General features: G+C 39.0%; 2 protein-coding genes across 2 annotated transcripts; one reads left to right on the forward strand and one right to left on the reverse strand.

The window, feature by feature from the left end:
• Nucleotides 1-3,035: 3,035 nt before the first annotated feature.
• LOC129742067 (uncharacterized) lies at nucleotides 3,036-13,227 on the reverse strand. The gene is made up of 2 exons (XM_055733913.1): nucleotides 13,182-13,227; nucleotides 3,036-12,944 (listed from the first exon to the last, which is right to left on the reverse strand). Exons 1-2 carry the CDS (start codon nucleotides 13,225-13,227, stop codon nucleotides 3,151-3,153), a joined length of 9,840 nt encoding a protein of 3,279 aa, XP_055589888.1. The 3' UTR covers nucleotides 3,036-3,150.
• A 1,481-nt stretch (nucleotides 13,228-14,708) lies between these two features.
• Nucleotides 14,709-21,482, forward strand: LOC129749222 (uncharacterized). Its single transcript, XM_055744162.1, has 5 exons — nucleotides 14,709-14,917; nucleotides 15,263-15,323; nucleotides 15,382-15,806; nucleotides 18,790-18,914; nucleotides 21,171-21,482. The coding sequence occupies exons 3-5, from the start codon at nucleotides 15,462-15,464 to the stop codon at nucleotides 21,283-21,285; spliced, it is 585 nt and encodes a 194-aa protein (XP_055600137.1). The 5' UTR covers nucleotides 14,709-14,917; nucleotides 15,263-15,323; nucleotides 15,382-15,461; the 3' UTR covers nucleotides 21,286-21,482.
• The last annotated feature ends 582 nt before the right edge of the window (nucleotides 21,483-22,064 follow it).

Here is a 22,064-nt window from a genome sequence, read left to right on the forward strand (position 1 = left end):
TCTTATTTAACATTTATAAGAAAAATTCGAAAAAATATTGAATCCCATTTGTAAATATTAGTACAGATATAAACAAAACAAATACCATGACAAGAAATTGACAGACATTTTTGACATGTCGCTTAGAATTCCCATATAGGTTCTTTAAAACACCTTCAAGTATCTTAATGGTGCGCTTTAGAATGTTACGCGAACGTTATCGACCTTCTTGAAAAATATTTTTGACATGTCGCTTAGATTTCCCATATAGGTTCTTTAAAACACCTTCAAGTATCTTAATGGTGCGTTTTGGAATGTTACGCGAACGTTATCGACCTTCTTGAAAGAAGTTCCATTAAAAGCGCTTAGAAGTTCCGTTATCGATAGTTTAACCTTTCAAAGGGCGATGGAAGTTCCTGAGTAACTTTTACGCGACAAGAGTCACCTAAAGTTCCCGTAATACATTTTTTCAGCCAAATGTGAACTTCGGAGTTCGGAGTTAAGTAAAAACGCGACTTTTGGTTGCTTGGGTAACCTGTTTACGACGCTTATTAGACTGGTTGTCTTCTAAGGGCACGAGACGTGGATATTGTTCGAGGAGAACCTGCACAAACTCGGAGTTTTTGAGCGACGAGTATTGAGAACCATTTTTGCGGCGTACAGGAAAACGGAGTGTGGAGGTGAGGGAAGTATCACGAGCTCGCGCTACTCTTTGGTGAACACAGTATCCAAAAGGTGGCGAAGCAGATACGCTAGGCAGAACATGTTGCGAGAACGCTAGACGACTGTCCTGCAAAACAGGTGTTCGCCGCGAATCCGGTAGGCACCAGAAGAACAGAGGCGCAACGAGCGACGTGGAAAACGGTTGCCAAGTGAATGTTAGGAATTATGTTCATCAAGTACACCGTTTATAATATTGTATAGAAATTGGAAGCTCGCGCTCTGCCATTTTGACTTTGAACTTGCATAACTTTTATGATATTTTTTAATAAAATTTTCTGCGTAAAATAGATCAACTATCACACTATGATATAATGAATTATGAACTTTCTGAAGATTGTGTGGCCAGAGATACAGTAATTCTACAGAAATCGGACTTTTTCGACTTCTACCATTAAAACTGCAATATCTCAGAAACTACGCAACGTTTTTCTTATTGAAATTTTGCAGAGTGATTGTTGAAATATAAAGTTAACATGTCTGAAGTTTTTGAAAAGTTCTGTCGATGAGATCAAACGTTACGCGATGTACAATATTTCAGACATGAGCCTGAAAATGCGATTTCTATAGAATTTTGGACGAATTTTTCCATAGGAAAATCATTTTTTATGTTCAACAACCAGAAAATCTGTTTCAATCAAAACCTTAAACAATGTTGAGAGATTCTGATTTCAAAACACAACATTTATTCATTTTTTTTCTTTTCTTCACTGCTTCTGTCAGTCATTATTTCACTGATTTGTGGATGGAATAGATATTGTTCTCACGAATTGTTTAAAATTCTATAGAAATCACATTTTCAGCACTGACCACACTGACTTGACTCTTAGAACAAAAATTCAACCATTTTCTGTCTAATTTTTTGTTATCAGCTTTTGCAGGTTCGCAATACCGACGGCAGGTGGCGAACCTGAAAAATTTGACAAAAAATGCCCTGTAGGAAAAATGGTCCTGTTTAGCCCGATTTTATCGTAGAAATTGCGTGTTTTATTTTTAAAGTCGGGTGGCATTTCCTAACTGGGATAGCATTTCTTCAAATCGATCGATGCGCACTCTGGAATCGACATTGCGTACTGTTGGAAAAATGATTTTTTTTTGTTTTTTTTCTGGAAAAATTATCCAGAAAACGAAATCGAGTGTCCAGTCAGTATGGTCAGTGTTTTCAGGTTCATGCCTGAAATATTGGACATTGCGTAACATTTGATCCCATCGATGGAACTTTTCAAAAACTTCAGACATGTTAACTTTAATTTTCAACAATCACTCTGCAAAATTTGAATAAAAAAAGTTGCGTAGTTTCTGAGATATTGCAGTTTGAATGGTAAAAGTCCAAAAAGTCAAATTTTCATGGAATTACTGAATCTCTGGCCACACAATCTTCAGAAAGCTCAAATTTTGTGATATAATAGTGTTATAGTTGATCTATCTTACGCAGAAAATTGGATTAAAAAATATCATGAGAGTAAAAAGTTATGGAAGTTCAAAGTCAAAATGACAGTGCGCGAGCTTCCATTTTCTATACAATTATTAACGGTACTGTATGTTGTGCAAAGGAAAACTATGTGAACAAAATAAAAAATTCTTGTCCAAAGAAACGACATAAGCGTAGAATACGACATACCCCTTGTAATTTCTCATTAGGCTGGAACAAATATAAATTCCTTCTTTTGTCACCCCCCCCCCCCCCCCCCCCATCGAAATTTCCAAAAACTCGAAGGGGGACATAAATAAAGTTTTAAGTAATTTATGTAAATTCCTTCAAACTTTATTCCAATATCTGAAAGTTTACAAGACTAAAAATTGAATTTAAGAAGAAGGGAGTTATTTCACCTTTTGTTTTCTTGATTTCATTGAATTATTCGATAAAAAATTACTTGATTTATTGGTTTTGTGCAACAATATAATATGAAATTTTGTTGCATACAAGCTTCCGTGCAATTTATTCCAATTTATTTGTTTTCCGCATTATTTTTTATTGTCCCCCTCCTCGCGATGTCCCAACTCCGAGTGACAAAAGAAGGATTTGAAATTTTTTCCGGCCTTATTTCTAATGTTCTCAAGAAATAAAAGAGCAAACTAAAAAATACCCTTATTATTTCTACAGTAGTTAAGATTCTATAGCCAAAATATAACCGTAAACAGCTTATCGTATTTTTTTTAAACTCAAAAGGAAGCTATATATCTACAGACATTATAGAGCCGCCGGTATCATATGGATGAAGTCAATTGAACATTTAATATCCAATAAGTTTCAACCTGGCATGGACAAAAATGGTAGTTTATACATGATGTGATATAAAAACAAAACGATTTTCGTATTTTTTTTTTTCAGCGATTTTTGTATAATATCATCAAAAAGCTTAAAAGACGAGTTGTTCTTTCTAATCAAGTTTTTTTTTTCTAGTGAGAGCCATTAATTCATCCTTGATTTCAATCCAACATGATTCAGTTTTAGTTTCTAGCAAGTAAAAGTTCATTTGATGACTTAACACTTATTCCATTAATATTTAACATATTTCTCGAAAATTGTTGAAGATTTGATAAATGTGGTATGCTTGTAGGGTTGAAGCTAGAACATTGAAAGTTTTCTTCCAAAACAATATCTCTAATTTCCTGATCTATAACTTCTAAGCGGTCTATTAATTCGTGAAAACTATTCAATCTACATCCACTTCGAAACAGTTCAACATCTTCATGCAAATCTTCTATAATATTTTCGATCCACCTCATATTACAAGGGCAATTTGATTTCAGTAATTCAAAATTTTGTTGCAATGTTTCCAATTTTTCATCTAAGTTAATAAGATCATCAGCGTTTGTTATCAGTTTGGTATTCGAATTTTGAGAGAAAAAATTAAAAACAGATCGCACCCCATCTGCAATATTTCTCATAGTTTGAGGAACTACCATAGCAAGCATCATGGCCCCATTGACATGATCCAGTACATTTGCCACAGCATAAGGTGAAGCCAAAAAGGAAGATGATTTTCCATGACAAACAACAGAAGGTTGACCCTGAAATTCTAGTGGAGTGCAGTACGAATAATGATCTTCTGTTAGTAGAACTGTCTCTTCGATGTGCGAAAAAATATAAGAATGATAATCTATTCCAAAGCACCGGACGTAAGGGTTTGTATCTGAATTGTCAAATCGAATACAGTTATTAATTTTATACGGTTTGCGTTTCTTGTTAAATGATTTAGGGAATCCTGGGTAAGAATTTTGAGCCTTTCTTCTGTTCTTAGACTGTACATCATCAAAAAACTTGAGATATTCAAATAAATCCTGAAATAATGAAAACTTTAAAGAAGAGGCTGAATTTTTCAAATCGTTTTCAACTTCATTAAACTTAGGTTTGTAAAGTTGCAACTCGCAACAATTTACGTCACGTTTTTTTCTGAACCCTTCGCGTCTGTTTAATTTGTCTATGTCTTCTAGTTGTTCTTTCAATTCACCTATAGCATTTTCCAAAGGCCCAAATTTCGCCAACTCAAACAACACATTTTGCACCGTACCCACTGCAGTGTCTTTTCCAAATGCTTTGGGCCGTGAAACAATTACATGAGCAATGCCCGATGGTGATTTCACAGCTGCAGTGGATAGTCTCCTGAGAGTATCTTTAATTTCAATAATCAAATCTTTCGAATCTTTGAAGTAGATATTAGCTTCTATCCAGAAATTTTCGATTTCTCCAGCCTTTAGAGTTTTTATGAGTCCCTTAAAATCCTTGACTTTATTAACAACCTGTGAATGAATTTTATGCAGATCAGCCGAGACTGCTAGACCGAAGCTAGCACCCATAGTAACTTTCCAAACTGTTTGTGGCTTACTCCAATCCCACTCCCAAAAACTAAGATTCCAATCGTTCTCCATCGAACCGGTGAAAAGTGCAATACCTCCTACTGACCCTGCCACAACACCTACAAACACTACGTTTTCCAGTCCACTGATTGCTATGAACTTTTGGTGAACTTTTCCAACACCAGCAAATAATGTGGCCCCAGTTAAACTACCGGAAAATAAAGAGTTCCATGTTCCGGGACTTGACCAGTTCCAATCTAGTGGATTCCAGTTCTGGTTAGCAGATGCACCACTTAGGTAGGCAAAACCTAATGAAGTGCCAATCATAACGCCACCTGCCGCTACACTAGTTAACCCCACAGTTCCGGTAAGAAATGCAAACGAAGCACCGATGCCTGCTGGAGCTAAGCCACCCAATAGGCCTCCCATAAATCCACCTATTAGGGTCGGTTTCAATTTCCACTTGAACGGATTGAAGGAATTGTTGGCAGCTGATGAACCCAAATATGCTCCACCAACGGCAAACGCTACTACTATGAGGAAGGCGAATTGGCCATCAGGATCAATCAAAGAAATTGGGGAGTTACCTGCGTACACGTAAGGGCTGGGATATTGTTCTTTTGGATCAACCTGGTAGAACCGCCCAATATCCGGGTCATACAATCTCGCATTGAAGTTGTATAAACCAGTTTCTTCGTCCCACTCTTGGCCAGTATAGCGATACGATACATCAGCTTCGGGATCACTGTTGAATTTCCGAAGCATTTGTCCATAAGGAAGATAGTCATAAGCAGCAACAACCTCACCATTTTTAATTACGAGTCTTACAGAACCTTCATGATCAGTAAAAACACTATAGAACTGATCATTACGGATAAAACCAAGCATGGTGTTCCCCGCGAATATATAAGCGGTTTCACGAACATAAGATTTTTCTTTGTCCAAAAATGTTATTTCATAGTCCATTAAGCATCTGCCTTTGTAATCTCGAACATAATATTTTTCCAAAGATACAAGGCCTCCACTATTTCTAACCTGCTTGAATATTCTTTCACCGCGAACGTTATATCGTAAAGTCACCTTAGTGCCATCCACCATGTGAATAAGTTTGGCACGGTTTATTAAGCGATCATATTCAATCTTCAAGATACCTTTATGAGTCGCTTTCGTAACACTTCCTGCTTGATCGTGCTCCATAGTATATTCCATTTCCTTTAAATCTTCAGTTTTCAAATCGGTTAGATAAATTTTTGATATTCTGTTACTGTTTGCAACATATTCTAAACGATAGCGCCTGAAACCCGTATAAAATTTAATATGATTACCGTTGCTATCAATACCGTAGGATTGTATGTCACCTTCGGAGTGTCCAAGGGCTTTGGCGAAATGTTCTAGTAAGAGTGTTACAATATCGGTTAGATGACGCGAATGACTTTTTAAACTTTGTTTTAAAATTGGATCTAAAGTGTTCAATGATCGATTAGATTGGGGTCCTACAAAGTTATGCGAAATCAAATCCTTCCACATCGATCGACATATCTCATTATGATTGATCAACCCCGACTGATGCCAGACTTTACAAACAATGAGAAATATTTTCTCGGGAATATCCTTTCGAGCACGAATACCATTACTGAACAGAATTTCCAATGAAGCAGCATTTATATGACTAGAAACAGTTGGGTGAAAAAGTGATTTGCCTTGATGTGCTTGGCAATACTTCCTATTGCTACAATCGGTAATGATGAATCCGGCAGCATTTAAAGTATTCCAAATTGTTTTCGATTCAGAAACACTTATGCCGCGAATTTTGTTTGAAAATATTTTATCATGTAAAGGTTCCAAAGAACTTTCCAAGGAATTCTGAAAATACTTTGCTTTGATCAATTGTTTGTGGTTTTCGTAATCGTATCGATGGCCATAAACAATGGGAAATCCTTTGGAGGTAAGAATTGAAGCAATTTGATTAGCACGGCTTCCCGTATTACAACCTAAGGGCATTTGTAATTCCAGCAGAGGATAAAATAAGTTGAGAGGACGATCAAACTCATCTAAATAACCCAACTTTTTCAAGGGTTCAAAGCAATCAGTGTCATGGGCGGGAATGGATCGATTTGAACGAAAATGTTCTGTTTTGAGCCTAACAAAGTCAATATTACTACGTTCGTGCCACGTAGCGTTGAACGTAGTTGCAGAAACAGTGCCGTCTCCAAAAGAAACACCTCCATAACTACCAGTTATGTATTGTACATCTTCGCTAAGAAAGTTATCTGTAATTTTTGACAGGTATCCAGGTTCATTGTAACTGAATGATCGTTTGTAGGAAAAGTGACCTTTAGGTTCAAACTCCAGTTCAGCTATAGAGTTTGAAGGAGTATATTTTATTGATACCAGTACATCATTATTCTTGTACACATTTTTAACATTTCCATCGGCATGATAGTCGTAAGTTACTTTTAAAGTTTTTCCATAAACTAGAATAGGGTAATTTATACGAGATATACGATCGTTATTGTAATCGTAATCTAGTGAAACTGAGCTGTTTGCAGCTACAAATATTTGATTGAGCAACTGTTCTCTATCATTGAACAAAAGTACCTCAGTAACGGCAGCATCAATTGAAATTTTACGAGATTTTATTACTTGATGTCTGATACTAGGAAGCTTTTCGTGTTCACCGTAATCAAAGAGAATAGCTTCTGAAGTCTTCGGAATCTTAGAATTGTTTTCCAAAATTGCCATTAACTGATGATATGGGAGATTCAAAATTCCTTTTTCTACAATTCTTCCGTCGAAACGATAGGTGTGATAAACAACTGTTGAATCACTATTTACGATGAATCTTAACAAACCTTCTTCAGTATATAAAAATTGCTGCCTGCCTGAATCAGGTGTTACTTTTTCAACAAGCCGACCCTTAGGATCATATCGGTATTGTTTGCCCCACAAATTTCTCAGTTCCTCGTTACTCGAATTTGCTACCTGAACTTTGAAGGAATCTGTTTGGGAAAAAGTGTTTGCCGTTTCATGGTACATGGGGGGTAGCACACGTACCAATCTATTTAGCGAATCATACTCGTAAGTTGTCAAGCGGTGTTCATGTCCTAGTACTTTAACGAATTCAGCCACCTTATTCGATGAGGAGTCTAAAACTTGAACATGCATTGCTCCACCTGAATTAAGCTCGAAGTTGTGTTGAAAACCTTGATTTTGTGGAAATAAGTTTTTCAGCAATGATACACTCGGATCATTCCCATATTTGACGTGGAACGATCCGTCTACAGAGTATGGTTTTCCCGGTAAACCCATGGCCAATTTTGTTTCCAATGGTGTGTCGTTGTAGGAAATCCAGGTATAGGGATAGCCATAACAGTCGGAATTCAATTGGTTTACAAGCCCAGTAGCTTTCCGATTGTTCAATATGTTGTCCAGATTTGCAATCAACTCTGAGTTATACTTGAAAAAATATTCCCGATCGGGAGTTATTCTTGTCCATTTTGTTTTCAGAACTGGTCGATCAATGTCGTCATAAACAATCTGTCGAATGTTTACGGAGTTATGATCACTCAAAATAAGTTCTTGAATGGCCAATCCGAGTTTGTTGAGGTAAAAAACTTTGACTACAGGATCATACATGAACAAAACTTCTGTAATGGAAGCTGCTCCTGAAGATTTCAGTTCAACATGCTTCCATACTTCGGGATCTGAACTCCAACGCATTTCTGCTATTAGATGTCCTTGCACCCAAACAGCAATTCGAGATTTTGTGTACAATAAAGCTAACTCGCCCTCAGCAGGGATAGGTACGGGTTTGTTATTTCCAATTCGGAATAATGTTTGAGTTCCACTTTTGTTCAATTTAGCGATAATATTCTGAAAACCTAATAACTGGTTACCCTCTCCGGAAAATTTGTATAAGCATCGAATACTTATTACCTGAGAAGAGTATTTTAGTTTTTGTCTGATACTTTTTCCGTTACTAGATTGACTGTCATGTTTTATAATTTCCCCAAACGCTGGTTTCATCTCAACACGAGAAATGATAAAGTTTTTACGAGGAGCGCCACTAGCCTGAGTTTTCATTGTGAACACCTCTAGCAGACCTCCTTGTGAGATTCGAGCCTTAACATTTCCAAATTGATCATGTAAAATTTGTTGAAGTAATCCTGTAGATTTCATAATAGCTTTTATCTTTCCAGATCGTTTGTCATAAATATTGGCATTGAAATCGAAATTCAAAGGAGACACTCTTACATGATCTACGTCTATGTGTTGATTACTAAAATTTTTTATTATAACATCCAGTTGAATATCTTGTTCACTTTGAATTCCTTCAAAAGTAGCCTCAACGTATTTCCAATCACCCACGTTTGCTTGAACTTTTCCGATGATATTTTTCAGAAGTCTACCACTATTTGAGATGTTTAAAGCCACACTCCGCTCAATCAAAGTATTATCAGGTGTTCGAATCCAACACGAAAATACATAAGGCAAACCCTTCAGTTTCGGCTTAAAAGAACCATTTACAGATGTGTTCTTTACAAGTCTGATGAAATGATTCGATTCCTCTTGTATAATCAAGGCTCTTTCAAACATCCAGCTTTTACCCGTACCAACTCGATTGGCTTCGTAGGGTTCAAATCCATAGTACGACACTACTTCTTGAGATATCCGATAAGGCCTGAAATCAGCTATTACGAGTCTGTCTTGAAGATCCATCAAAAATTTATCTTTATCAAAAGCTTGATCTTCGTTTGGAGCATCCGGAATGATATTCTTTACTACAACTCCTTTAGAGTTGTGAACCGTTTTTACGCTTCTTGTTCTATCCGTGAGGTTAAAAGTTTCCTCCAACCACCCAAAACGTGTTGGATTCCCTCCTGGTAAAATTTTGGATTTAATAAAAGCTATACCTTCGGAATAAGGTCTCACTTTACTAGAATCATATTCGAATCTTGTAAGTTTGACATTATTTTCACTGTAAACAAGTTCTTCACTCGTTATAACATTTTGTCGATACTCCAATAAAGATTTTAAGGATCTAACGGAAACTGTTTTACGATCCTTGGATTCTGTAATGACCGCCAGATGATTGCTTAATCTACTGAGGTATTCATCGTTTCCTAATGAATTCAGCTTATTGTTACCAAACAAATAAATTTGCCCAACACTATCGGGTCTCTGGACTCCAATGAACGTTGGATAATTAAGTAGCAAGTCACTGCCGGACATTGTACCAGAGTCCCATAGAAATTCATTTTCTTGGGATGAATGACGCAACTTGAAGGTATCATTCCTATTCAGTTTAGTAAGAATCAAGGAATCGCCTAGTTTCAATTTTATATTTGACACCTTGATGTTTTCATCAGGAATCTTCTCCTGTTGCCACTGCTTTCCATTGAAATATAGTTTTCTGGATGCAGCGATTACATGGTCTTCGTTAACAAACAAAGCAAATTTGGCTGGATCGATCGCCAGTGGGATACTGGCCGTAACGTTTTTGTAAATCTGTTGTAGTTCATCATTCAATTTATCGTGAGCTTCCGTACGATAACGATCTTTTTCTTTTTTTGGTGCATTAGGATGTTTCTGAATTTCTTCTTCTACTTTCTGCTTCAGTCGCTCCACTTCGCTCATGATTGGACCGGTAACACCAAATACAGTTACTTTAAATTTATCTTCGTGGCGTGTATAACCGATTTTAAAGATATTGCTATCCACAGGTGGTAAATCTAAAACATACGTCTCCAAATTTTCAATGATAACACTTTCTTTTCCTTGATGTATAAGGTTAAATTCATTATCGTAATGATAGAAATACAAAACCGAGATTATATTCTGATCATTTAATTCGAATGCTCTGATAACTACAGCATTATGATGAGTATGGATAAAATCCCTTTCAAGGATTTGTTTCAAATTTTTCAATGTATCGCTCTCTGATACAAATTTATGTAGAACATCCAAACTGTTGTCAAATAAGTTGGGTTCAATTGAAATTTGTCTTGTTATCCAATCATTATTGAAATCTTGAAATCCTATGAACAATCTTCGATCATTAAAAACTAAATAAGCATACGAAAAAGTTTTCACTATCGCTGCCGCACTAAGATTATTGAACACTGGTTTAATGTCCCATTTGTCACTGATTAAGTTTAGCACTGCGAGCTTATTAGATTGTTTGATCAAAACGAAAGACTTCCCCGTCATCAAAATACTTTCTTTTGGCATTTTCATGTAGGAAGCTTCCGAAGACCATCCTTCGGTTTTTTGGCGGAAAAGACAAAGTTCTTTGTGACTTTTATGAGAAAGTATCACAACGAAAAAATACCTTGTAGTAAGTATTTGAAAGCTTTCCACCGGTTCCTTACCCAGAAGCGGAAAGTATAAACTTGATATTTGATTCGTTTTAGAACCTACAACATCTAGTGCAATGATCTGGACTTGGTTTGCTTCTGTTTTTCCACCAATAATCATGTAACTAAAACCGTACACTACCTGAGCATCGGAAGCAAACTTATATTTGTAAGGTTTCAATGCTTGCGGGAACGATAAAAAATTGTATGAGAATTTAGAAATCAGCCCATTGGGATATTTAATTTCTGTCATTTCCGATTTTGCTCCTTCGTACTTAAACTGCAGCACCGGTATGCCCATTTGATAAATTCCTGTCAGAAAAGTAGCGGCTTTTGTTGAATCATATTCAAATGTAAGATTTTGTTCAAAGTCACTTGTTAGTATTTTTATACTTGTCACTAATCTTGTATTGTTTTGACTTGTATAATTGAAAGATACTGAGTCTCCATTATTGCTAGTGATTCTTAATAAATTCAAATCTTTCACGTAAGTCCTATTATTTTGTAATTTCCCATATTGTTGATCGTAAATATAGTTAAGAAAGTTATGATGATTGTCTCGTTTTTCTGATAATAACCAAACAACCGGTTTGATTTCATCGTACGAATTCGTTTCATATTGTATGCAATCAAAGTTGTTCAAAGAGCCAAAACTTAAAAGCTCTTTTTTAGTTCTTACTTCCCACAGCTTTTGTGATTTTAAATACTGAACTTCAACATCTGGTGAGCCTTCCAAAGTGAAAAAAATTGTTTCACTGCCATTGTGCTTAGACTTAGGGCGCAAATGTGATTGAACACCATCTTTAACAAGGTAATATTCGTGATCGATCGGGAAAATGCTTTGTGCATAGTCGACATAAATACAATCAACGTTGATCGACCAGCCAGAGCCAAAAATGTCAACTGCACCGTATTCTTTGTATCGAATCGAATGTGTTATTGGAATTCCAAATGCGTTTGGTACATTCACAACTGGAACAGAGAAATCGAGCACTCCAAGCAATGGATTACGGGGATGTAAGATTTCACTCAAAATCAATTGATCATGAATGTATTTGACCGATAAGAAAGAATCAATCGATGGAACTAAAGGGATTGGATGAACTATCTCTAATGCATCTTTAACGTCTATTGTGGAAGGTGGTGTAGGATATGTTGTGCGCTGTAAGTCATAAGTTGTTGCATTACGGGCACTGACAAGAACTATTTTGTCGCTTGTTAGGAATTTTGCAATAGTCACTGACTTCGCATGCCTATCAAAAACCGGTAGATCTCTGTCTAAGAGTACTTTTTCTACTGAACCATTGTCTAAAGATATTTTCAAAACGCTTAAGCCCGAAGGATCACTATACATTAACTCGTCTTTTCCATCCTTGTTGAAATCGTGTAGAAGTACCGAATCCATATAACGGCTGCCCCATCCTAATCTGAACGCGAATTGTGGAATGTAAATTTCTGGAACATAATCTTGTCGAGCTTCGTTATATTTGTATCCAAATAAACCAGTACTGTTTATATGAATAAGGTCAAGCAGACCACTCGATCTCGCTGAAAGCCGCCCAAACCAGACACGATCATTTTCGGCACCACTGAATGCAATGGCTTCAGTAAACAGCAACTTTCGAATAATGTGTTTTTCGTTGAATTTATATATTCCGAGTCCATTCTGGTCACGAACTACGAATGCCTGTTGCTTTGTATTATCAACATTGGCAAGATATATATCGCTGCCGTTTTTTGTCCAACTTGAATCTATTCCAGGATCCGTAGTCATTCTCCAAATCGGCTGTTGAGAACCGAGCCGTGCTTCATTTTTGATGACTGCCTCAAATGTAATATTTCCGGAACTATCACGTCCAAAAATTCCAATCTTTGCTGCATCATGGTAGAAGAATCCAAGCTGCAAAATTTGATCCCGCTGAGTCCATCCGTAAGTGCTGTGATAACGGCCATCCAGAGCAAGGAAACGCAGCTTCAACTGATCGTCGAATTCATAAATTTTTACTCCTTCTTCAGTACTTATTATCAAGAATCCATCCTCGCTAACCACACAAGAACTACGGTTGGTGGATCCAGCAAGCAGAGTTTCTTTTTTCCACAGTAATATCAAAGAACCGGAGGCTTGATCTTGTAACCAACGGTTTCCCAGACTGCTCAGCCGAGCAAAAATCCCCCTCTAAGCCTCAGGGTCGGCACACTCGATAATTTATTCGGAACAAGGAAACACCTTAAATGCGCGTTAAAGAAATCCCACCTTTATTTCCCTATCTTGGGTTACAAATCTGGCCACTAGCACTTCCCCTAGGGTATATTGGGTTGTCCTACCTTGTGATTGCGTCTTACAGGCGGCGAGCGGGAACAGCTGTGGCATATGGGTCCCGGAATAGCTTGTCCAAGACGACGGGTGCCGGTAGGACTCTTGGATATCGGTCCCAGCTACTATCAACGGTCTCTGCGGCGCTGCTTGTCCACCTATGACGTCTAGGCCGGCGATTGTTGAGGGCTGCCTGGTCGCACTGCTCTAATTCCGAACACCACGAGGGGGGAATTCAGGTGCAAATGGTCGACTCCCGCGGTTAAGGGACGGGCGGTCGGAGACTAGGTCAGGCACAGCACGGACCTAATGACGTCCAGCAAAGTTGACGGATGCTGATAATGCGGCCAAACCGGTTCAAGCCCTAGAACGGCCAACCCGGGCAGACAAATGCTTCCACGGCGGCGCTACGGAATAAACCTTAGCACGGCCAGTGCTAGTTGACGGACACTGGCAAGGTGGATGGTTTTCTAAGCCAAAAATCGGGGTCCTGGATGTTCAAACGCTCTTCACAGCTGGTTGATGGCGTTCACAGGATTGTGTGGCTTCGTCGAGATCTTCCATCCAAATGAAGCGGATCTTGCATGCGGTCTTTGACCCCGATCCAGGTCAAAGGCTTTGTGGTGCATCCATGGATTCCTCCCATCATGCCCTCTTGTCATTCTTGGTAATGGTGCTACCAAGACGTACAGCACCATCTATCCGCCAAATACGCTCCCGTTGACCTAATCGCGCTGGTTGGTGGTGCGCTAGGGAATGTCAGGTGGTCCTCCTTCGTTGCTCACTAAGGCGCTTCCTTGCATGGTACGCGCTTTAATCAAAGATCTTTACTGAACTAGGCAGTACAGGTTATGCTGGTTACACTCTCCTCCGGCTCGGGTTGAAAAAATATTAGCACGCTAATATTTTTTCATATTACCACTTTTCTGAGACGCCGATCTAAAGTGTACCTCTGAACCAGACACTTGACAGACCGAAATTGACACCGCACAAGTTTTTTTTTAACGATAAGTTGTTCTCAAAGTTATCCTAGTTTTATAAAAGGTCCCGAGATGTTGACGCAAGAAGAGAACCAATTCTTTAGTGTATACATGGGTCGGGGTCATAAGGCATCATCATTGACTAGGTCAACTCCACGCTGTTTAAAGGCCTCGGCCTGTTACTGACCATCAACGTCTTCGACTCCGGTCTCCAGCGACCCATTTCAACTACTTACTGACCAAAGTTCGTGGACTCATAAAAAATACGTTTATAATATCACTCTTACCCAATCTAAATCTACAACATTCATTTTATTTAACAATAATCATGCACATAATAAATTAAACAGTGATATAAAGCCCTAAACCTAACGCAAGCAAACAACAAATTAAAATAAATAAATAAATAAAAATATTAAAACTAAGCCACACTAATAAACGGAGGATTCAAATTATTATTATCGTACGCTTTGAAATATTTCATTGCTGATGTGAAATGTTTCTGTTCTGGGAACTAGATTGGGAATTATTTGGCAAGTTGCTTGGATCTGTCAGTAACGCGAGAAAAGAAACAGAAAAAAGTCGGCTCGACAAACGAACCGGAATTGTCGAAGCTTCTTTGGTGCATGGAGTCTGTGCGCACATGGGAAATTGTTCAAGATGAACCGACAGCAGGAAGGAATTTGGCCAGATTTATTTATACGAATGGCCCTAGTCGATCACCTTCGGGCAGCTGCTCTTAGGCACTCGGAAAAAGGCTAGAGATGGTAAGTATGCGCTTTAATAGGAGAAAGTGCACTTTTAATGGGGTTTCTTTTATATACCTATTGGATTTTGTTCATTTGGTTGGTTTGGGCGTCTGTTGGTTTCAAGGTCACGGTCTTTTCCTTTACACTACTACCATCACACGCTTCTTGAAATCCGCAAGAGTGCATTTTCGCCGTTATTGCCATGCGGTAGCACGATTCGTGGGATTGCTTACCAAAACCTAACAGTCACAGTGCATGGATGACCAAAATCCTTCAATTCTACTTTTATTTCTACACTGGAGTTAGTTCAATAACCTTTCACATTCTTTTGTGCTTCTGTTTATATTTTTGTTTTTGTTTTAGGTATCCCGGATTTCATTCCAAAGAAGTGCATTTTGCAGTTTCTCTTTCTCTGAGAGATAAGGTAAAAGGCTCTCGACAGAAGTAAACAAATTTCTCTAATGTTTTTTCTTTTTTTTTAGAATTATCCCCTTGTTAGCTGAGTGATCGGAAGGTTTTCTACGCATTCGACGGCATATATAGATGTATTCGGTCGGATCCCATGGTATCAATTTTTTTTGCTACCTCACAGGACAACTGTTCCAGTGTTGGCAAGGCCAATCTGGCAGGGATGCTGCACTGTTCTATGGAGCTCCGGACAAATTGTTGCTTCGAGCTTTGTTACTGCCTAGATAAATACACTGGTGGAGTGTTGGCCACACATGCCTGGCAGAGATGCTCTCGAAGCAAACTGATGCCTATGTCGATGCAATTGCCGAGATGGCCGCAACCTTATACTCCGACAGCGCTACAGCGGAGTCTTGGTCCAGCAGAGGTCTACGGAGGTCGTCACCCCCCGCCCCAGTTTTGTAGCTGCAATCAGTGGTCCCCGAAGCGGTTCCTGAAGGTAAATCCATGATTTTTTTTAACTCTATAGCGTGAATTCGAACAATAAGCTAGTTCAATGTAATGTAAGTCTATCATCCATAAAGATTTACACATTCAGACGACCTAAACTGACTCGTAAGTCGTTTTATTGTTTTTAATGAGATTAGGACTCTAAATAGTTTTGATGTCGACTAGACTACTTCGTCGTCGCGTCTCCTTTCTAATAACGATCTCAGAGCTTTATCTGAATATTATTTACCATAGAGAGAAAACTGTACCGTACGTGGTAGGGTATGTATCCCTAGGACTACATGCGTGGAACTCCACGATATGATTTTCCCTTGATTAACCTTCCCTGTTCAAGGCTTTAAATCTGCCGCCGAAAAAACACCCAAAGGCTTTCCCATTAGATCGGAAACTCCGTATGAGCTAGTTCCATGTTTCGAAGTAATAACGCATGGGATGTATTGTGGACCGAGCTTTGCATTATAGTGTTGGCTGGCCACGGACTGACGGAAGGCTCTTTTGAAAACTCGCTGGCCTACTGTAAAAGTGGGTGAATATCGCTTGTGTCGCAGATCGTAACGTTTTTTGGTGCCTTCATGATTTTTTTTAAGATTCTGCATAACCATTTCGTAGGTGCGGCTACATATGACTTTAAACCTGTCCATACGCTCAGTTTCATCCATTTCTTTTCCCAGATCTAAGCGGTAATCAGAGCCCCGCGTAGTTATTTCAAGGCCAAAGACGGTTCGATGTGGAGTAAATTTTGTTGAACTGTGTACTGTATTATTCAGTACAAATTCTACTTCGGAAATCCTTGTGTCCCACAGCCTTTGGTCCAACCTAACATAAGACCGAATCATAGTATTTATGGTGCGGTTCAAACGCTCGGCCGGATTAGCTTGGCTCCTATGCCGCGCGTTAGCCCAGTGTTGTACCTCATATTTTCTGAGAAGTTCTTGAAAATCCTTGGAGAGAAAAGTAGAAGCGTTGTCTGAAATGATATACTGGGGAACAGCTAATTTGCGAAACCACTGCTCTTCCAGAATACTGCATAGACTAGAACTAGAAATCTTCTTCACCGGTACAAGCATGGAATATTTAGAAAATAAGTCCATGACTACTAATAAATGTGCATTTCCATGCTTGCTACGGGGAAGTGACTGAATGTAGTCCATGCAGATAATCTGGAAGGGCTGGGTGGCCACGCGCTGCTTTCCCATCTCAGGAGCCGTTGCCGCTGTCGAATGTTTAATTTCTTTACACACACTACAGTTACTAATATACCGTTTAACATCGGCATGCATTTTTGGCCAGTAAAATTTTCGCTTTATCTTTTCTAGGCACTTTTCATAACCAATGTGGAAGTTGTCGTCATGCTCCTCTCGAATGATACGTGGGCGAGAAGATCTTGGTACACATTCTTTCCACTCAAATCGGTAGTCGAGAACATCCGATCGAGTGGAGACAAATTTGTACAATTTTGCCGAGTCAATCTTAAAGTCCATGTACTTTTCCGGATCAGCCTCAACAACTTTGTACAGATTTGCATACCATTTGTCTTCCTCCACATCAACAGCTTCTACGGACCTGGATAAAGCGTCCGGGACGACATTGTCTTTGCCCTTCCGGTGCTTGAGCTCCATGTCGTATTGCTGCAATGTGATGCTCCACCTACTGAGCCTTGACGACGACTTCCACTTGGCTTTCAAGATGAAAGTTAGTGCTGACGAATCCGTTACCAGAGTAAATCGCCTTCCTTCTATGTAGCCGCGGAATTTCTCTATGCAGCGGAGGGCGGCGAGCCCCTCCTTCTCCGCTGCATGGTAATTTAGTTCAGCGCCTTTTAACTTTTCAGAATGGTAGGCTATCACCCGCTCCTCACCATTCTGAACTTGTGTTAGGATTCCAGCTATAGCGACGTCGCTTGCGTCAGTCTGGACACTAAAAGGGAGAGCAAAATCTGGGTTGGCCATCACAGGGGCTGTGATGAGCATCTCCTTGATGGCCTGAAATGAATTCTCTGCTGCATTGTTCCACTGGACTCTCTTCGGTTTGCCTTTTAGCAAATCCGTCAGAGGTCCCGTTAGCTGGCTGAATTTGTCGATGAACCTGCGGTAATAGTTCACCATACCGAGGAATCGACGCAGTGACCTCACCGACTTCGGGACCTCATACCCCAGGATCGCTTGAACGCGATCCGGGTTAGGTCGCAATCCTTCGCGGGAAAGAATATAGCCCAAATAGGGCAGTTCACTGCAGCAGAAATTCGATTTCCCCAGATTTATGCTTAGGTTGGCGGATCTCAACCTTTGCGCCAGCTCAGTAAGGCGTTGGATATGTTCCTCGAATGTGTTGCTCGCCACCACAATATCGTCTAAATAGACAAAGATAAAGGGCTCGAGAGCACCATATCCGAGGACCATATCCATCACTTTACTGAGGGTACTGGGACTATTGACGAGGCCGAAGGGGAGGGACGAGAACTGGAACAAGCCTTTTCCTGGAATCGAAAACGCGGTGTATTTTCGACTACTGTGTTCCAGGGGGACCTGCAAGAAAGCTTGAGTCAAGTCGATAGTTGACAGGTATTTGAATTGGCCCAGGTGGCTCAAAATGCGGTTCTGATGCGGTAAGGGGTAGGCATCCCGCTTAGTGCGCTCGTTCAAAAGCCGCGCGTCAAGGCATAACCTCACCTCTTCTGTGTTCCGTTTTTTAACGGGGACAACCGGTAGGGCCCAATCTGAGGTCGATTTCTCTATGACTCCCTCCTCTAGCATTTTGTCCACCGCCCCGTAAATTTTGGCCTGAATTGCTGGGCTCCAAGGATATGGGTTTTTTCGTATGGGAACCGCGTTTAAAAATTCGTCCTTGATCTCGATTTTATGCTCCAGCAAATGTGTTTTGCCCAAAGGACCTTCGCCTGCTACAAGAAACATGTTCTTGACCTTTTCTAGCTCAATGTTTTGTTCTTTACTAAATTCATTTTCTATTTTTAGGGTTTCCTGAGTTTGAATATCAACGACGTCTATGGGACTTTCAATGGATGGCTTGATGTTGAATTTCTGCCAAAAATCAATTCCAAGGATACATTTCCTGTTGAGATCTGGGGCAACCACGACAGGTAAGATTTTTGTTTTACCATTAAATGTGATTGGTACTATACATTCTCCTACCACCTTCAAATTTTCTCCCGAGGCTGTTTTTAAATTTAGCCTAGATGGTTCTAATTTTAATTTTAACATTGATATTATTTTAAGGCCTCCTAAACCTAGTATGGTTTTAGTCGCGCCACTATCTAGGAGTCCAATTACCGAAATTCCCATAAAATCGACTTTCGCGAATGGTCTGGGGTCGTCACATAATGTGACGAGCACCGTAGCAATCTCCTCACTCTCAGCCACGCCTCCATTCACTCGCGAATAGCCGCGATTATGGAGAATTTCTGGTAAATCGGTTTCTTGAGGTCTTACAGAGTTTTGGGTAAGACTGGCTCGCCTCAATAAGCAGTCCGTTTCCCGTTTTTTACCTGGCAATAAGGACATTCGGGAGAAGAGAAGCCCGGGAAACCGCACGTTTTGCAAAACAGTATGAGCTGCTCCCGGCAAGTCTCGAAGGAATGTCCTACAACATGGCAGTTGAAACATACATTTCGCTTCAGTGGAATGTATGCATTCACTACACGTTGGAGGGCACTGCTTCCGCTTGGGCCGGCTACAGGTTCTGTACTATTTTGTGAAGCGTAGCGGTTTTGATCTCGGTTTCTTTCGTCTCTCGGCTTGTAGGCCTGATTTCTTTTAGCCTCTTTTTCTTTCCAAAAATCATTCCTATTTTCGTTGTAATTTTTTGATTCTTGTCTTAAATTTCTAACTTTTTCTCTATTTCTATTCTGATTTTGATTTGTTACTTGATTTTTATATTCCATTCTATTTCCATGTTCATAATTCTCGCTGATTTCTCCAAACTGATTATAATTTTCGTTCTCTATTTCTTCTATATTTGCATTCCTGTAATCTCTTCTAACGTCGCGATTTTTGTACGCTTGCCAGTTGATAGCATCGTACTTTTTCCCAAACTCCTTCATCGTGGGAATGTCCTCCACTTTAGCTGAGAGCATTGCCGTTCGGACATCTTCCCGAGCGTTTCGGAAAAGACAATTGAATTTTCGGCGCTCATCCCACGGCTCATTCATTCCCCGAAAAATTCTGACCATTTCTAAGTAGTAGTCGTGGAATTTTTCTTTCGCACCTTGTTTCCTGCTGGTGGCCTGTCTCTCATAGACATAATCTGCGTCATATGGGACAAATTCAGATTTCAAAGCTTTCACTAAATTCTCCCACGATCTTAACTCTCCCACACTATTTGCGTCCATAAGCCACGACCTAGCCTTATGGGTGAATAGGTAATGGGCATTGTGGAAAAGTTCTTCCCTGGAACAGTTTTCTGAACGGGCCATGAATTCGACCTCGCTCAGAAACTCATTCAACCTACGGCCATTATCCATCCCATCATAGCTTATTTTCCACTTGTGGATGGGAAGTCTCATTCCCCTTTCCATGGACCTCTCAGGAGCTGTGCTTCCTTCGACATTTCCTTCTGGCATTTTTGTCGGCTCTTTTCTCGGGTCATCCCTTATGGAGCTGAACGAATTTTGAACCGAACTGTTCCTTTGCTTCAACCAATCCAGAAAATCTTCTGGTTTATGTTGGACTTTTTCTGTTGCTGAAGCCAGAGGTTCCTCTAAATTGTACGTATTTTGAACTGTCTTGTAATGTGATTCATTCTGCTGATTTGCTTCCAACACTTGTATGCGCTGAAGCAGCTGGTTTACTGTTTGCATCAGTTTTTTATTTTCTTCGGCAAGCAGTTCAACATTCCTATCTGGCACAACATTTGAAATGACGCGGTTTCTATCTTCAGTTACTTGAACGTGTGCAACTTCCTCATCTACTAAATCCTCGTGAACGTTATTTTCATTATCATTGTTCAAATCATTCAAAGGCCTCACAATTTCGTCATTTGAACGTAATTGACCAAGACTTGCATTTATTAGATCCAATTCGGCTTGTCTTACTTCTGGGAGAGGCGAGGATAATGAAAAGAAAACACCAAGTAACTTTAAACATTCTGATGCAATATCAGCCAAATTGTTCACATCTTTTTCGCCGATTGTTCCGGTTCTGAGCCTTTCCAAACGGAAAACTATGTGAATCAATCTGGTTTTGAATAGTTGACTTGGTGCACTTTTCCTTCCTCGCTTTTCCAGGTGAAGTTTAATTTGTGCTACCTTATCACCACACACTTCTAACTCATCATCAATAGATGTTCCTGTAGGGACTAATTTTTTTCTAATATTTGGATCTTCTTTTTCTCTTTTCAGATGTACACGGAGGGCACGTTCATTAAGCTGTCTCTTTTCCAAGCTATCGATGTTACGAATGGCCAGCTCGTATTCCAGTTCATCAATTGTTAAGTGCGCACAGTTCATTCCATAGTACAACACATAAAGGTGGGACATATCCATGTTGATAGAATTAAGGTAAAATTTAAATTATTTAAATATGAATTCAAAATACAGAAATATACAGAGAAAACCAAGCAACCTAATACTGCAAAATAAATAAATAAATTACCTAAATATAATTAATTACCTCATATTTTAACCTCACAATTCAAATAAATAAATTAAAATCAGATCACAAATTAATACACAATGTTTGAAACTTATTCTAAATTGAAATAAATAACGAAATGCGTAACGGAAATACAACCACTAATAAAAAAACTAATTTAGAATATAATACACAAACAAAGTATGATTAATTTGGATAAGTTAGTTGTAGTTTATTTTATGGTATGCTAATAAATCGTTTTTGATTTTGGTGTTTTTATTTCCCGCACAATCAGTTCCTCTTAAAAATTTAGGAAACTTTAATCTAACAACAACAAAACAATATTTGAATGAAACATGGAATAATTATTTTCTATTTTTGTATGATTTTACGAGCTATTGGAATTCAAAGCGTTTTTTAACTCAACTTGGATTGGAAGATCAAACATTTATATCACAGATTTAAATTATTATTGAATCATTATACTGATTTAAAAAACGAATATTGAACGATACAAACTTAATTATATGGCCAAAGACAATTAGATTGAAGAGTGATATTATACCATCAAATTACATGTAAGTGTAAGTTGATTTTTTAAAATTTTTGTTGAAACTCACGAAATGGCTGGTTTCAACTTTTGTGAACAACCAAGACCCCTA

The sequence above is a fragment of the Uranotaenia lowii genome, chromosome 2 (genome assembly GCF_029784155.1).
Source record: "Uranotaenia lowii strain MFRU-FL chromosome 2, ASM2978415v1, whole genome shotgun sequence".
NCBI classification, from domain to species: Eukaryota; Metazoa; Arthropoda; class Insecta; order Diptera; family Culicidae; genus Uranotaenia; species Uranotaenia lowii.